Here is an 18,176-nt window from a genome sequence, read left to right as displayed (position 1 = left end):
GTGTAATAAATAATGTTGGTGAGTCTGCTCTGCCTCGAGGCCTCCCCTCCAGGCTGTTCTCTGTGGAATTTACAACTTTGATGGCATTACCCACATTTCACATCTTTTCATGTTGTTCTCATTTCTTCATGGCAAGCACATGGTGCTGCCTGATGTGACATCTACAATATTTTGGACATGTCAGAATTGTCTCTAGGGCTGCCACAAACGATTATTTTGATAGTCGACTAGTCATTGATTATTTTTGCGATTAGTCGACTAATCAGATCATGCATCCATTGGACGTAAAACGTACAGCTTATTGCGCCAGCAGCATCTGCTCTTATATAACTATCATTAGCTTACAGCTTTAAGTGTTTAAGGTATGTGCTAACTAAAAATAAAGACAAGATGGTAGTTTATTAAATTTTAATGACATTTGCAGATTGTTTCGGTGGAATTTAATAAACTCAGCCTTGTGCTCCTTGCTATCTAAAATATAACAGGACACCGGAGTATATTCTCGAGCATCTCACACTTCTGATAATCAGTTGCCTGCTTGACGTTTATTCAGCTGTGTAAAAACTATAACTTTAATCTCAGACAAACCGCTTTACTCAGGAACAAATAAAATACTGAAAAAAGCCAAACAATAACATTTTTAAGTTATCTAAGTAACTTTTATCATGTTTAACCTGAGTAGCGAAAGACGGAGGTGGGTTTGAAAATTATTTGCCGGGAGTCCGGTGTTCTCACCGGCTCTAGTGAGCCTTGAACCCCAGCTAGCTATCGAGCTAGTGGGTAACAGACGTCTCCGAAAACGTTTGAGCGCTTTTGAAAATATCTGGTGTCTTGATAAACTGAGCAGATATTTGAAGTTTACACAGCTACATTCTCGCCTGAAAATATGTTAAACATTTATTTTGTGACCCAGAAAGAAAAATAAGAGTAATATTAAAACTAACTAGCCGCCGCCATTGTTGGAAACTGAGCAGGGCCGCGCTATGAATTCTGGGATAGGTTGGGCCACGAAGTATACACCCGACCTATCCTTCAAATCTGGGAAAATGAAGGGCGCATTTGTCGGAGTCTTCAAATTTGGACAGTCTTCGTCGTGTCGCTGTAACGTAATCGGCCTACAAAAGTGGGCACAGGAGGATGCGGTTCCTGAATTTGGACACAGCTACGATACCGGACACTGCTTCTTCTTTTTCGGGGTTTAACGGCAGCTGGCATCCTTGTACATGCAGTGCTGCCATCTTCTGTTTCAGTCCGTTATTACACGCTTAATTCCTACTACTTATTCCTGCATGTTTTGGGATCTTACAAAGTTTCAAACGACGCGTCAACTATTAACAATTTTCAACACCAGTGCACATGTTAAGTTTGAAAAGTGAATGTTACAGTTGGGTCTTTCAAAGTCTGCAGACTGTTAAAGCTTTGCTATCTCTTTGATAGCTTTGTTTTTTGTTTTCCATCCTAGTGATGGCCTCTCTCTTAGCCTGGCTCTACCAGAGGTTTCTTCCCGTTAAAAGCATGTTTTTTCCTTCCCACTGTTGCCAAGTGTTTGCTGATAGGGGGGTGTCTGCTATTTGGAGGTTGCTGTATTATTGTAGAACCTTTATCTTACAGTTATAAAGCGCCTCGAGGCAAATGTTATTTTGATTTGGCAATTGAAGTTCTAGTCAGACGCTTTCAAATACAAGTCCAACACCTGTAGTCAGCTCAGAATATTTATGTAATTTGTAATGGGGTGACCAGGGAACAGGCTTCACCTGACCATGACACTGCTCATCAATAAATTGGCCAGTTACTTTTGAGCCTCTGAAATTGGGGCACTGTTTACTTAAAAATGACCATAAGTCCTAAACAGGTAATGCAAAGTTGTGGTGGTACATAAACACAATTACAGAGTGTCTCACTGTCCAAAAGCCTGTGGGCTGCATCTGTAAATATTTTTATTTTTTTAACTAAACTCCTTTTTAAAAAGAAAGTAAATAGTCTTTTACAAAAACTGGTTTCCTCCATAACAGCTCCAGGGGAAGAATTTTGAACCTTTATTAATATAGGGTATTAGAGAGAAGACATGAAAAATGTGAGACAGCAGGGGGAAGACAAGCAGTAAAAGGACTCGGGCAGATTCAATTTTTGACTTTTTTTTTTTCCCCCCTTTAAATTTTAAAATCAGTGACTGTGTAATACCCCCGTCCTTTGCAAATAACTTGACACATCACTGTTTCATTAAATGTTAGCATTTAACCTCTGGGCAACGACAGGATGGCAGTGTCTCTCTTTCATGTACAATCTGTGGTCCTAACTTAAAGCCACAACTCTCAGGCATGATTCTCCTATTTCTAATAAAAACACAGTCCTTATACAGTTTAAAACTTGCAAATCCACTTCAACCGATCTCCTAGAAAGAACCTGCCTCAGACTGAAAGAGGTACTGAAGACAGAGGCAGGCTGAGAGAGAGCACTGCCTTAAAGAGACTGTATTCTGTGCAAGTCAATAATATCGATCCTTGCTCCTAGAGGCCTGGTGTTGTTATGTAATCTCCAACACTGTGTGTATGAGAGAGTATGATTCACCTCAAGGACCGTTGATGACATGTGTGGAGCAGATAGGATTAAAAATGTGTGAAGGGCCTTGCAGCGAAGATCTGCTACCGTGAAAGAAGACTCCTGTTGTTTTTCTCTTGGCCATGTTACAGCATGCACAAATGGCAGCCTGAAATAACACAGCTTTGAGGTATTGGTTTCTGAATGACCCATATTAAACTTTAGTGATGATAGAGGTGTTCAGTGGAATTGATTCCCTCTATTTGTCACCCTAAATGATTATAAGAAGAGTCTTCATCTAAAATTATTTTCCCACCCGCCTTAAACATGGATTTCATTAAATAACTGGTCATGCAGTAGTCACTTGGAGGAGTTGCGTTTGATCCCTGTACTGCTGATTTGCAGCTATTCGTCAATCGCTCAACCCCACCCCACCCCACATCACCTTCCTCATCCTCCTCACCCCCTCCTCTCCAAACCAGCTGCATTCCTCGCTGTTGTGTGTCCTGTGCTCCTGGAATTTGTGAGAAGTCATCGGGGGAGGGATGGGACAGGAAAGCCGGGAAGAGGAAGGCACTGAGTGACAAAGTGGTGCCGAGATCGAAGTGAAGCACTGACGTTAACAGAAGGAGAGATTGTAAGAAAAGCACAAGAAGAAAAGGATCCAACAGCCAGAGGCAGAAAGAGGAGGAAGTCTGATAAAGGGGGAGGTGTGCGTCCTATTAGATTATCCTGCTCCCCAGGGGAACAGCCAATATTGATGAATTGATTGCAGGCCCCTCCCCATCCACTCAGGTCTCCTGCTATTGGGTGCCACTGATCTGGTGTCTCTTTGGGATATGACGCCCTGTGCATATTTAATTAGCCCTCCATTACAAGCGATCGGTATTCAAGCAGGAGGGTTTAAAGCAAAGCTCAGCGTTTAGCAGCAAAGGTTAAATGACATCTTCCATTTCTGTCCTGAGGGACATTTTTGTCCACGATGATCAGTGCAGCTTTTACCTCATCTCCTGTATGTGGTGCATCCTGATAAACATGGGAGCATATTAGCAATATTTGTGTTAAAATCTCAACAAGCCCAAGACTTCTTTCCAGATTGAGTATTGATTGAGTTTTGGTGGCCTCTTGGCCGCCATGTTTAAGAAGAGAAGTGCGCTCAGGGGTTTTGAGCTCTGTTTGAGCCTCCCTGCTAGGACATGCATATGGATAACTTCTTTATCATTCAAAGCCTTTTCTCTTAAATTAGGTGTGTGTGTGTGTGTGTGTGTGTGTGTGTGTGTGTGTGGGACTAACTCTTATTGTGGTGCTTAATTTATTCATGCTGCTTGTCTCATTTTACCGTCGACCTTTTGTTGACTCACAGCAGCAAAACACAACGCCGACGCTGCATCCAGATTATAGTTGAGATGAGGAGTCGGGCACCGTTTCAGAAATAACATCCATCAGTAACAGGCGTGAAAACGCATATCACCTGAACATTTGCTGCTCGTGCTAGTAGCGATTTAAAATGCAAAAAAACAAAATACAGCATAGATGGAAGTCATCCAGTCAAACCAGACTCGTTTATCTTACGCTGGACCTCAGTGCATCGCCCTCATTGTATCCACTCTCTAAAACGAGCTGCTTTAGGTCCCGCCCTCCCTTTAAGCCAGCTTTCTTCTGTTTGGTTGCTCCACATAAACCGACGGTTCGAGAAGCAGATGGGTGGGGCTTTCTTTGCCAGACACAACCATATTAGCAGTATCCGAAAGAGAAGACTTGATTTTATTATTTGGAGATGAGGTTCATGTGTCAGCATGTGTGTAGCATTAAGCCCTATGTTAAACTGTTCTTATATAGCACTTTTCTACTCTACCCAAGTACTCAAAGCGCTTTGTACAATATGCCTCACTCACCCATTCATATAAGCACTTTTTTTTTTTTCCTTTTTTATGTAAGTGCTATATAGCTATCTAACATTCACACACATTCAAACTCTGATGCATGCCTCTGAGACTGGAGTTGCTGTGGTCAGCACCCAGACTTTGGCCCCTTTGAGCTTGATGTTGATGTCTGAACGCACAGCTGAAACGATGCGTGTGCTACCTGTTTTCTCAGGTGTTTCTGTTCTTCTGTGAAACCTGCACGGTGCCTATCTGCAGAGAGTGCAGCATGGGCCGTCACATGGGCCACACTTTCGTTTACCTGCAAGACGCCGTTCAGGACTGCCGGGCCATCACCATCCAGCTGCTGGCAGATGCACAGCAGGGACGACAGGCGGTGCAGGTAGGACCGCAACCTCACTGATGATAAATTCTGTTGTTTGTATGTTGGTGCTGGTGAGGTGACTCAACACACTGTGTTGGAGAAGAATCAGAAGAACGTGATTTGAGTGCTAACTCAACAAACCCAAACAATTCAAGGACTTACAGGTAAGGTTGTCCTACTTCTGACAAAAACAAGGTTCTTGCCAAGATTAAAATATCCAAATGAACCTTTATCACTGCCTAATGAGGCTGAGTGGAAACTAGAGAGCAGCTGTGCGTGCCCCCCCCCCCCCCCCCCCCCCCTTCAGGACAGAGTGACCACCTATGGGAGACAATCAGCTTCAATATGTTTGAGAGTGACCAGTCCCTGGTGCTGGGAAGCCTTAGGGGTTAGAGGTCTCCAGCTGGCCCTAAAAGAAGGGGGGGGTGGGGCTGTATGGAATGAGTTCTTTTGAGTGGGGGTGAGGGTGGGGGGGATAAGGCTGAAGGTCAAAGGGGAGGAGGAGTGGAAAGGAGTATGGGGGAGGGTAGATGAGGTATTTAAAGGATTTCAGAGAAAGGAAAACTCCCCTCTTCTTTCACAGAAGTGCAGCACTTTGCCCCCCTGTATTCACTCGCTCCCCCTCCACCTCTTTCTCCCACTCCCACACAAACACACAACACCTCTCTTCATTTACATAATTATAGATTGGGTGGCAGCTTCCTAAGCCCCCCCACCCCCAACCGAAATTCCTGCTTATACAGTGACACATGAATAAGTTGGAGGAAAAAATGTGAGTTTTATTAACACTTTAGTCTGCCTGGTCATGTTTTGGGTTTTTGTGTTTTTTGTTTTTTTTGTTTTGTTTTGTTTTTTTGTCACATTAAAAATTCCAAACAATGAGCAGAAGGATTTTCTGTGAGTAATAGTGGAATCTTCAGTTATTCACATGTCAGTCTAAATTTTGATTAAGGTAGGGGGAAGAATGGATAAATTGCAATGAGCAGTTTAAAAAAAAAAAAGAAAAAAAAAGAAAGTTTATAAATTCCTTTTTGAATGCCTTGTGGTCAAACACTCAGCCAATCGTAAAGTCGGGTAATGGATTAGTTGTTAGTTTGAAATGGTAACTGGCTCACAGGGATACGTCAGACACACGAGTGTTATCTAAGTTGCCTCAAAGGCGGGGTGGTGGTTGTGACTTTGGTAAACACTCACCCAAAACATGAAACACTAGCTCATTGCGCTGAGGTCACACGACTTGCTGGCACGTACTATCTATTCAGTAGAGCATGTGCCTCGCCTATCCATTTCCCAGCTTAACCTCTGTGTGACCGCGCCTTGCTTTGTACCTTAATGGATGGGTAGTTGTAGGGATGCACTGATTGTGAAATTCTCAGCCGATACCAGTGTTTAAAATAGCAAGTTAACAAATGTGGCTTTTTCGTGTGTTCGTTTTGTTGTTTGTTTTAACCCTTGGCCTTTGTCACACTCTCTGTATCTTTGTGCTGCTTGGCTGATTTATTGGTGCGTGAGCAGCGCTTATGTCAACAAATTCAGAAATGTCACCACATAGATTGCCAAACTCCTGGCCAGAAATAAAAGTCATGTCCCACAGCACACACTGGGATCATCATTATCATCAACAACAACAAACACCACACACTTGGTTTCATGAGAAGCACTGGGGTACGAGTAGCTGAGTCATAAGATACACCACCTGTCGTCTGGCAGCACCTTGGGCTTTGTGTGTGTGTTTGTGTGTCTGTCCACTTTTGTCCAGGTCACCGCGGGAGTAAATACTGACGCCAGATAATGTGCAAACACAAACGTAGGCATAGGCAACACACACGCACACACTCTGCTGTCCCCTGAGGTAGGAAATTTCCGCCCACTCTATACCCATTATCTTCGTTGACCCCTAACCCTGGACTTGTGACCTCCTGGTTGGCCGGAGCTCTATGCCTCAGAAGGTTTGATTGGTTAGTTTGACTCTCTTTGTGCTGCAAGCTGTGCTCCTCTGGGAATGTGAAGAGAAATGCGGAAGATGATGGCGACACAGAGACTGCGAGGGAGAGAGAGAGAGATGGAGGGGTGGAAGCAGGAGATGCAAAAAAAAAAATCACAGGGAGGGAAACGGAGATGGTTAAGAGAGGAGAGGGTGAAAGAACTCGTTAAATAGATTTCCTATCAGTATCAAAAAATCAATCTTGTAGAAATGTACAGATGGTGAGAAAAAGGTGGTAGCATTTTAATTTCAACGTGGCTCCTTATTAACTTTGACAACAGTCGGCCCCTCTGATTCCTTCAGAATTCCCGTCCTGCTGTTTCTTCTCTGGGGGCCTGATTTAGTTGTCCCTTTAGCTGGCTGTTTCAAATAGCCAGGCCAAAGAGAAAAGAGCCCTGCTGCCAGGCTTTATTGCTGCAGGGATGCATTGGGGGTGTTATGTGTCTTAAGACCGGGGCTGCAGAGCGCGAGCGGTGGTTTAGCTGACCTTTGATCCTTGCGGCCGATATCACAAAGGAAGACTTAAACCCTCCTCCCCTTCGTCCCTGTGAGGTCCTGATCACCCTCTGACCCCCCAGAAACTGCCAGAGGAAAGGCCAGATAAAACTGAGAGGCGGGGGGAGGCAAAGGGAAACTCAGTGTTGTAAAAGCTAAGACCTTTTGTTTGGTGCTATTGCTTTTCAGTGCTTGTATTGATCCAGGTTATAAACGTGCTCTTTCTGTTGAGCCCGACTGTAAAATGAGACTGCTTTTAAGTTCACAGAGATTCACATTGTAAATACTTTAGTCTAATCTAACCAGTCTAACCATGCAATGGCATCTTCCAATACTTTTCAGTATCCATTCTGTGGACTTTAAATCCTCAGTGTCTCAACAAATGGAGAAATCCACGTCAAACATGATCTTCATGTGATTTTTTTTTTTTTTTTTTTTTTTCCTTCCCCAAAGTCTGTCCCTTCTAGTAGGAAGTTGCATCATTTTTGGGCAGTGTGAAGTGACTTCCTATTCCTGGCTCATGTTTCCTCTTCCCTTCTAAAAGTACCACCAAATGTGACAAAAGAATAGATCACAAAATCTCTGCAGGTGCTCGTGCACTGATTTGGATGTCACATACAGTGTCCTTTTATGTTTCCTGATCCTCTGCGTCCTGTTTCTGGGTCCCATATGGCTAATAAAACAGGCCAGTCTTTATACGTTCCCGCCCTTTGTCACACTACAGAGTGACAGCTACATTTGCACATTATAGTCCTGTCTTTGTGCCTTTCCATTGCTAGTGGTATTTTTTTATTTTATTTTTTAATTTTTAATTTTTAAATAGCAGCCTGGGTTTTCTTTTCTGTTCTGATTGTCTCCAAAGTTGACAGCATTTCTATGTCACATCTTACAATTTTGTGTTGTGTGTCTCTAGCTAAGCATGGACAAGGTCCAGGCCATGTCCGAGCAGGTGGAGATCAAGGCTAAAGTGGTGCAAACAGAAGTGAAGGCTCTTGTCCTGAGACACAAGAAAGCGCTGGAGGAGAGGGAGTGTGAGCTTCTATGGAAGGTGAGCTGCTACTTTGTGTATTTATCAGCCTTTAGTGAAACATTTTTACACCTGACTTTGAACTCATTTTATTCAAAAGGGACATATTAGTGTCAATGTGCCAGAGTTAGCCAAACGGCTACCTTTTTATCTGTAGTCCTTTAAAGTCCTTTAAAAACACACACCATCAAAGATAACAAATCAGTCCAAAATGAATGCTCACGGATCTGATTCCTCTTTAGCCATTGAGTTTTAAATGGATTGGCGGTAGTGCATTGTCTTATTATAGCTGAAATATTAGTCCAAATGTCACTACGTTTGACTGATAACACTTCTTTACTAAATATTGGATGTCTAAAAGGTATACTACTGGTCACTGTTCATGGTCAGCATGGTGGTGTGGTGGGTTAGCACTAGTGGGGCAACGGATCACGGTTGATCCGTAATCCAAACCGATCCCACTCCACGGTTTGGCACGTGATCCGAAGATTTAAAAACGAGGGGAGAAAAAAAAAAGTGTGTGTATGGTGCGTGTGGTGGGTCTGTCAAGCGATAGTTATGGCCAGCGATAGTTATGGCCAGCGATAGTTATGGCCAGCGCTAGCGGTCCAAGTGGAGGAGCAGAGGAGTTTACAGTATTTAAGCAGCCCTTTGCTGCCCAGTCCGACCGGACTAAAGCTATTACAAAAGCTGCTAGGGTGTTTAGCTGCAGACGGGAGGCCGTATTCTGTTGTGCAAAACAAGGGGTTTAAACTATGATGAACGTGCTTGAGCCACGCTATGATATCCCGTTCGCGTCCACTTTAGTGGCAAGATCGTTCCAAGCATGTATGAGCAGGAAAAGATTTAAGTTGTGGCTGAACTGTCCCAGGCATCTTCTGTTGCCCTAACTACTACAAATGGGTGGACCTCCAGGGCAACGAAAAGCTACGTGACCGTGACAGCTCATTATATCACAGCAGAGTGCGATATAATGAGCGATATGTATTATTCTAGGGTCTACCTTACAATATAAAGCGCCTTGAGGCGACTGTTGTTGTGATTTGGCACTTTATAAATAAAATTGAATTGAGTGGTAGATACAAAGACTGTACTGAACTATATTGTACCATATTGGGGTTTTTTTTAATTGCGTGGAATGAGTCTAGAGTTAAATGTTTTTAACAGGCAAAAAATACCTCAAGAAGTAAATGTTAAATTTTTGTCTTTTTTTGCTGATCCGAAAATTGATCCCATCCGTGACTTAAAACCGTGATCCGATCCGAACCGTGAGATTTTTGATCTGTTGCACCACTAGTTAGCACTGTCCTCACATTAAGAACATCCTGGGTTTTAATCTACTGACCGGCTTGGGTCTTTCTGTGTGGAGTGTATGTTTTGTTTTTTTTTCCTGTGAAAGTGGGACTTAAACAAAGCAAACTAGACTCAGATGTTGCCTCCAGTGTCGCAGAGTTACACCTTCCTATAGGAAAAGCAACTACAGGTCATGTTGTAGCAACAACACCACAGCAACAAGGATAAAGGACATTACACACAGAAGAAAAACACCCCACACTTCAGGATTTTTTTGGATTCAAACTTGTTGTAACGTATAAACAAAACGTATAAAAAAATTTCCTCAAAAATGCACTGAAGTCAGCATCAAGTGACGATGAGCTGGTCCTGACGTTTCTAAACAGAAACAGAGATTCTGGATTAATCCATTTTCAAGTTGAAGCTGTATCATGACCGCTTACATATTTCAGGTTGTTACCATTTCTATATCATTATATATCCAGCATCTGTGCATGTCTTGAGCTGTGAGTGCATTTGTTGGGAAATGCAGTAATGTGATTGGCTGGACCTGTTTATTTGCATGTGAAAAATGGAGCTTGGTTCAAAAATAGTCCAGAAATATTTTAACGCAGGACATATTCACAATCACTTTAGACATCCAGTCTTTAAAGGACTTCAGGATGGAGGTTTTTTTTTTTTTTTTTAAATCTGGTTTGCTCCATCCATTTTCTTTCTCCTTTCCTTTTACCTTTCAGTAAAATAACTGTTATTTAAGTGGTTCATATCCAATGTAATCATCTCAGCTTTAGCGTTCACGCACACCAGTGCAGGAGTGAAAATGCAAATGATAGCACCCATTGGGGCGGAGTCTCCGTGGGGATTAAACACGGGGCTGTAAATCATAGTTAAGGGGAATACGCAGTGCTTGAAAGCATACATGTCGAGATTGGTTAATTAAACAAAATCAGCTGTTACGCTGACAGTTTGGCCTAAAGCCTACAGAAGACGCAGGGCCACCCAGGTTTACAGGAAGATCCATCACCCTGGGATAACTCTGCTTCCAATTCTCCAACATGCGTATCATTATTTGAATCACATGAAAATAGTCCGTATGTCGCGAGTTTAGGAAATATGACTAAGTCTGATATTTTGACCTGATGGAGCGTGACACAGTGCTCCTCCAAACTCTTCTATTGTTTTAGTCATTCTTGTGGTTTTTCATTTTTCTCTTTTTGAATCCTCACCACAGTAATAGCAGCCTTTCATCCTCACAACACTTTGGAAGTCCTTAGCATAATATTGATGTGCTATGAGTTTTGCAAGCTAGTTTTGTTCCATTATGTGTCTGTTAATTTAAACAAAATGGTATTTGGGTTATTTGTAACTATTTTTCAGTAAAAACACAATTTAAAGAGGTTTTTATAATGGCTAATTGGAGTAAAACACGATGAGCATCAACCTAAATGCAGTGTAACAATGTAACCAGTGTTATCTATGAGGACTGTTTCCGGACTTTGCTCTCATACTATGGGGAACTTGCTGGGTGCACTGAGCAGCTCCTCATGTTTGACTTACTGCATTTTAAACCAATGCAAACGGGCTCCTGTGCTGTCTTCCAATATACCAGTTGCACATCTCTCCAAATGCTCCGACAACCAACTTGAGCATAAGGATGATTCGCCAACAGACCGGTCGTACCACACGTAAAACAGGACAGGGATGCTGTCTTCTGCTGGCCACTGTGAGGGTTACTGGTGGGCCCGGCCCAGTGGTGCTAGAATAAAGGAAACAGTCTCCAGTCAGGTGCTCTTCAGTCACCCAGCACTGTATATCTGAAAGTGGACAGTTTCATGATTCTGAGTTGAGGGTAAACATGCTGCATACGTGACTGAGTCGGTGTGCGCTTGAATAACTAGGACAGGAGCTGGTCCTGCTTTGCTCTCTCTCGTTGAAATGCACACCACCTCAGCCATTCCTCTCTTCACCACATTCAGCCGAGGGACTAAAACTAGTTGTCTGTTCATCAGAAAGCCCAACTTGAGTCTTTGTCCTCGGCGACTCTTAAGTGTAACTCTAGTCTCACAGATGCAAATTACAGTTTCACCTATGCCACGGGTTAACAAAGAATCCCTCTCTTCTGGAGTCTTTGTTTCTTTTGGGTCCCTCCCCGCTATCAGAAGTCCTTCTAACCACAGAGGCAGTCGGGCTATTGTGTTTTACTTCTTTTTTTTTTTTTCTTTTTTGTTGGGTTGCAGTAAGTAAGAGCCCAGTCGGTGCTTCTCAGGTTATACCACCCTCTTTAATGCTTTATACTCTCTGACTCTAATGGAACCTAATATGACTTCTAACAGGAGCAGTGTTACAGTTAAACGAGAGTCAAAGTACTTAAAGAGGTGGAAAAAACCACACCATTTTTTTTAAAACTAATAAATCATTTTGGTTCTTCCCCTCTCAGCTTTTCATCTCCAGTCCTGGTGTCTTTGATACAGTGTTACGCACTTTATTGTGTTCTGTTGTTCAACAAAGGAAAAAGGTCTCTGGACATTGGTTAGGAAATCTTGACTAGAGTCGTCTTTTTGCATAGATGATGATGTTTTGTGAATGTTGTATTTAAAATATAACAGAAATATATAAGCAACTATTTAGAACATTTAAACAAATCTTTCAGTGTTTTTCACTTGCAAAGGTCTTCTAAAAAGGTATTAAGAATATGTGCTACATCATGATTTTATTACTTGGATAAAGAAAATGTTTTTCAGTTCATAAAAGAGGAGACTGTTTTCTCTTTGCTTGACAGTTCAGAATAATCATCTTGTATGTTATGCTGGGGCTCAGTTCATGCTCTTGAAACGAGCTGTTTAGCTGCTCTGACTTAAGGCCAACTTTCTTTGGATTGACTGGCCTTCACAAATGGAAAATTTAAAAGGCAGATGGCTGTTCTTTGGTCACAGCTGATGATGCGTACCTGAGACGGTTATATATCCTATCTGACATACAGGGCTAACAGTAGAAAAAACTGTCTGAAACGGCACATTTAGAGCATTTGATGACTGAGCTTTTTGGTTCAGGGTAAAACGTACACTGACCTGATATTTTCACTGCGTATGTATATGATAGAAAATAAGAAGGTGCGTAATCTGTTTCCTTCTAGTCGTAGTTTTAGCAGTTTGATAAAATTATTGAAAGTAACTTATAACAGTAACATTACTAGCCTTCATTAAACTTAGTGGTTTAGTATTTATAGACATTATTGGTGTGTGACCTGATCCACATGGCAGAAACTATTCACCGGCCACTTCATTAGGCACATCATTAGGCTCGCTAACTGCTTGTTAAAACACACATCTAATCAATCAATCACATGGCAGTTATGCAGTGCTATTTAGTAGACATGGTCAGGATGATCTGCTGCAGATCAAATGGCATAGGAATGGGGAAGGAAGGTGATTTAAGTGACTTAACGTGGCATGGTTGATGGTCTTTGGAGTATTTCAGAAGCTGCTGATGTTCTGGGAATTTCCCACGGAAACATCTCTGGAGTTCACAGGGAACGGTCTGAAAAAGGGGAAAATATCGAGTGAGCGGCAGGACTTTGGGTGAAAATGAAAATTTCTCTTAATGATCTTTTTCATTTTCAGCCTTTAAGTTCTTTTGAACAAGAGGGGGTGACACCATGAAACAAAATAAGTCTGCTAACTGTGTGTGTTGATGGGTGCATTTATTTTTGCAAGACTCTACTTTGCTATTGTGAGTCAAAGTGCATTTCTAATGAGTTGAATCTTGTCGAACAGGATGCTCTTGAATGTGGGTAAACATTCGCTGTAGCTGTCTTCCTAATCACCCGTACCAACTCCTTGCAGGTGGAGAAGATCCGCCAGGTGAAGGCCAAGTCTCTGTACCTGCAGGTGGAGAAACTCCACCAGAGTCTCACCAAGCTGGACAGCACCATTGCTGCTGTAAGCCAGGTGTTGGATGAGGGCCACCACCTGGATGTGTTGCTGGCGAGGGAGCGAATGCTCACTCAGATCCATGAACTCAAGGCCCTCAGAGGCTTGCTGCAGCCACAAGAGGACGACCGCTTCATGTTCACTCCTCCAGACCAGGTCAGCATTAGAACGATCGCAAGCCAGTCTTAGCTTACCTCATTTCACTGTTCAGTATTTTCACATTTACAAATAAATGTTATAACACAGAAGCTCAATTAACTGCATCAATGGTCCCTGCAGGCTCTCTACATTGCCATCCAGTCCATGGGCCTGATTAGCAGTGGGGCTTTTGCCCCCGTGACCAAAGCCCACGGTGAGGGTCTGAAAAGTGCCCTTCGCAGTAAGCCTACCTCCTTCACTGTGGTTGGATACGATCACGATGGCGAGCCACGTCTTTCAGGTGGGGACGCGCTGTCTGCAATAGTCATGTCGGTTACAGATGGTAACGTGTCCACAGCTGATGTAACGGATCACCAGAACGGCTCGTACACCGTCGGCTACCTGCCAAAATGTGAGGGGGAGCATCTCCTGTCCGTGCTGGTGTGCAACCAGCACATCCAGGGCAGCCCCTTCAAGGTGATTGTGAAGTCTGGGCGGAGCTATGGGTCACTCGGCACCCAAGTGTCATCCTTTGGCTGTGAGGGCGAGGGAGACGGTCAACTTTGTCGACCCTGGGGCATCTGTGTGGACAAGGAGGGATACGTGGTGGTGGCTGATCGCAGCAACAACCGTATACAGGTAGGTTTGTTATTGTGATGTCATCACTAACGGAAAGACTTAGAAATAGCACTTTATTGAATTAAAGAGTGAGCATGAATTTTAGATATAAAATACAAGGAACAGCTTGGTTTGAGGTGTTTGAGTGATGCTTAGCATGAAAGCATTAGCTGTGTTTACATTAGCGTGAGTGCATGAATGAGTCTTGCAGTATGGAGCGCTGTGAAACTTTTAAAGAGTAATAAAGCGGTGTTTTCTCTCCAGATATTCAAGCCTTGCGGTGCCTTCCACCATAAGTTTGGCTCTCTGGGTTCTCGACCTGGTCAGTTTGATCGTCCGGCTGGGGTTGCATGTGACTCTCAGAGGCGAATTGTTGTGGCTGATAAGGACAATCACCGTGTGCAGGTATGAAAGCCCCGTTAGAGATGATCAACACAGCTGGAATTGCCTTTGACTTTCCATTATTCACAGAAAAATTAGGTGGGAGGGTAAAGCCCTTTAAAAAGTCAGCTTTTGATAAAACATAGCTCCTCACGCTTACTTTCTGTCTACTCCTCATGTAAACATAAGAGGCTCTAAAATGTTTGCTCTCTCTGACAGGTGTTTACTTTCGAAGGCCAGTTCCTGCTGAAGTTTGGGGAAAAGGGTACCAAGAATGGGCAGTTTAATTATCCCTGGGATGTGGCTGTCAACTCTGAGGGTAAGATCCTGGTCTCAGACACCCGAAACCATCGTGTGCAGCTCTTTGCCCCTGACGGTTCTTTCCTCAACAAGTACGGGTTTGAAGGGGCCCTGTGGAAACACTTCGACTCTCCCAGAGGTGTAGCCTTTAACCACGAAGACCACCTGGTGGTGACCGACTTCAACAACCACCGCCTCTTGGTTATTCGACCAGATTGCCAGTCTGCTCGCTTCCTGGGCTCCGAGGGCACCGGGAACGGACAGTTTCTGCGTCCCCAGGGCGTCGCCGTGGACCAAGAGAACCGCATCATCGTGGCCGACTCCCGCAACCACCGAATCCAAATATTCGAGCCCAACGGAAACTTCTTATGCAAATTCGGATCGCAGGGGAGCAGCTTCGGACAGATGGATCGCCCCTCCGGTGTGGCCGTGTCGCCCGATGGAGCCATTGTGGTCGTTGACTTTGGAAATAATCGCATCCTCAAGTTCTAAAAGGAAAAAAACGACCTTTTTTTGTATTCTCTCCCTACCTTTGCCTTTTTTTTTTTTTTTTTTTTTTTTTTTTGCAGTTTTTCCGATGAAGGAAACGGTGGAGAGAGAATGGATCGGCAGAAAGGAGGAGAGCTCAAAGATGATTGGGAGCATGCTGAAAAGAAGGGAAATTGAAACTATAGATTATTTTTGTCATTTTCATTTCTATTCTTTAAAAAAAATCTGATACCTGTGATATATACATCAAAGGGGGGACCTCTAAAAATTGATAATCAATAGAAAAAGAGCCATATTTCCCTTCCTCTGCCTCAGCTGTTCCGAATTCTCTGTCGGCTCTCCTTAAGGAAACATCTCAGGGAATTTCTCACTTGTTCAAATCTTGTACTCTCTGCTCCGTACCTACCTCATTTACCTTATGAATGTACACAGTCTCCAAGCAGAGGTTTTTGTCCGTGAAGTTTTACAAAGAAGAAAAGTCTACCTCTATACTTTGTTATTTAAGAGAGACAAAAAAACAATAGACTCTACATTTAATATTTGCACAGGATTAATAGAATTCTTTCTGTGCATTTGGAAATTTGAGTAAACCTCCTGAATGTTGTTGCTGAGACAATACTCAGACCGCTGTAGAGGTTGCATGATTCGCCCTAATTAGAAGGCTTGGCTGAGAGGAAACTCGTAGAATAGCGTCTTTTGATGTTTGTAGTTTTGCTTTTTTTTTTGTTTTGTTTTTGTTTCTTTTTTTTTTTTTTTGCTCTCGCATTTAACGTTGTCTTTGTGTGGCTCTGTGGTGGTGTTAGTGTCATGATAGCCTAAGAAGTCTGTGTGAAGCAATGCCAAACTTGATAGACTTAAAATGAGCTCAGGTCATTAATTAACTGTAACCTCAGGCTCTCCCTCTAGCTTTACTGGCTAAGGCTTTTATGATGAATTTACTGATGTGTAGAAATATAAAGTTCAGGAGGTCAGATTTTACATAGCCCCTCTAATGATATGAATTCTTTGAATAATACCCCATAAACCCCGGCCTCACCTCTAACCCACTGACTGGATTAGTAATTACTACCCAGTCAGTTAAAGAGAGAGTAATATGCAAGGAAAGCAGCATCCTTTGTGTGGTCTCCCAATAGGAGGACTAGATAAAGGATTTTAGAATTGAATCTTCCAAGATCTGTACCTAATAGATTTGTCTGAACGTTTAATTAAGAAAATAAATTAAAATGGTTATTTAAGTAATCGAATGACACCCTTATGATGAGGCGTGCTGTGTGACGAAAGCCTCGGAAATGGACACCTCATTTGGCCATTCAGATGACATTAATGACATCAGATTAAAGGCCTAACATTACAATCCTCTGCATTCACATTGTGGTTCAAAGCCACTTTCTTTGGCTCCAGGGGCCAAGTATTCAGTCCTGTCCAATGAGAGAGGACGACCTCCAAAGCCCGGCCCTACTTATTGATGCTTGGAGTTGAGACGCCTCCAGACTGAACGCTAGTAGATCAATTCCTCTAAAGATGGAGGTCTACAGAATAACTACTAGAGTCAACCAAAGTTAGAAATCCTGCACAATGGCCAACGGAAGATTTGGCGATTTTAAAGCAAATCAGAATCTCAATTGTAAAACATTTCTCAAATAATCATTGTTGTTGAGAAGTCTAAAAGTTGATAACACTCATTGAAATGAGTTGTGGGTTTTGAAGAAGAACACGTGCTTGGGTGCACAAGTACTTCCACTTCCCACTAAGACACAGGCACTGCCTGTGTGAGTGCATTTTTAAATTAGATCCTTGTCATAGAGTACAGGAGATACTTGCACCAAAGAGAAATTCTCCCTCCCCCCTCACATTTATCACCCCCAGCTCATCGAGCAGTGCCACAGTTTTACCATAGGCTCAAAGTAGCGTCTTTGGTCATCCTCGCACATATCCAGATTCCCATAAAGTGATGGAGACTCATTTGTGGTGAAAGCACTATGGGAATCCCCTTGTCCTTCAATCTACCTCTCACCACAAACACCAGACTATTGCAGTTTTGTTAACCACTTCCTTAGCCTTGCAAAGTTCTTGAACTATTAAATATTGGCTGACTGGCTCTCACCTCTGAGGTGAGGTCTGTCTGCACGTGATCAGGATTTCCATCCTCTCATCTCACATTTCCTTTACCTCAGAACTGTTTCATATACCTCAACTCTTAAAAAATACCTCAAGTTTGTCACTCGTTGCTACTGTGCATGTAAACCTTCAAATACCTCTACTTTTGTTATTCATTCTGAATAGATCATGTTTACTCTTTTATTTATGCATACCTCCTAGGATATTTATACCTCATTCACATACCGCACAATACAGTACATGCCCCATAGTTCTAGGACCAAAGATCCACGGTACTGTTCAAAGTTTGAATGAAATGCGCTTTATGGTCATCGCTCCATGCTCGTAAACCTGAACAGCCCTTGGTTTGTTGCATCTACTGTAAATGTCGGGGTATGTTTATGCTTTTTCTCACCAAGAAACCAAATGATTCAGACGAAAGCATTGTGCCAAAATGATTTGTGATAGTTCTGTGCCAAGCAGAGTTAAAATTTTTTGGACCATGCCTTTGTAGGCGACTAATGTCACTGGACTATTATCAAAGATACAAATGTTAAATCAGAGCACCTGAGGATAAATCCTCTTCCTCTGACTGGATGCACTTAAGAGGGCTGGGCCCCGTTTACCTTTACCTCATGAT

The 18,176-nt window shown here is 42.8% G+C and overlaps 1 protein-coding gene across 1 annotated transcript in view; it reads left to right on the top strand.

Annotated features, from left to right (window-relative positions):
* trim71 (tripartite motif containing 71, E3 ubiquitin protein ligase) overlaps window positions 1–16,100 on the top strand; it is a 33,469-nt gene extending 17,369 nt beyond the window's left edge. Inside the window, exons 2-7 of the mRNA XM_085346326.1 lie at window positions 4,636–4,803; window positions 8,178–8,312; window positions 13,427–13,669; window positions 13,793–14,290; window positions 14,534–14,674; window positions 14,870–16,100. Of these exons, the coding sequence (XP_085202452.1) occupies window positions 4,636–4,803; window positions 8,178–8,312; window positions 13,427–13,669; window positions 13,793–14,290; window positions 14,534–14,674; window positions 14,870–15,442 (1,758 nt within the window). The 3' untranslated portion in view covers window positions 15,443–16,100. The remainder of the gene's footprint in view (window positions 1–4,635; window positions 4,804–8,177; window positions 8,313–13,426; window positions 13,670–13,792; window positions 14,291–14,533; window positions 14,675–14,869) is intronic.
* Window positions 16,101–18,176: the final 2,076 nt, after the last annotated feature.

This window comes from Diplotaxodon limnothrissa, linkage group LG22, assembly GCF_057381915.1.
Source record: "Diplotaxodon limnothrissa isolate DT_005_m linkage group LG22, D_limnothrissa_male_GT1.1, whole genome shotgun sequence".
In the NCBI taxonomy this organism is placed as follows: Eukaryota; Metazoa; Chordata; class Actinopteri; order Cichliformes; family Cichlidae; genus Diplotaxodon; species Diplotaxodon limnothrissa.
This window is presented reverse-complemented; position numbering and strand designations above follow the sequence as displayed.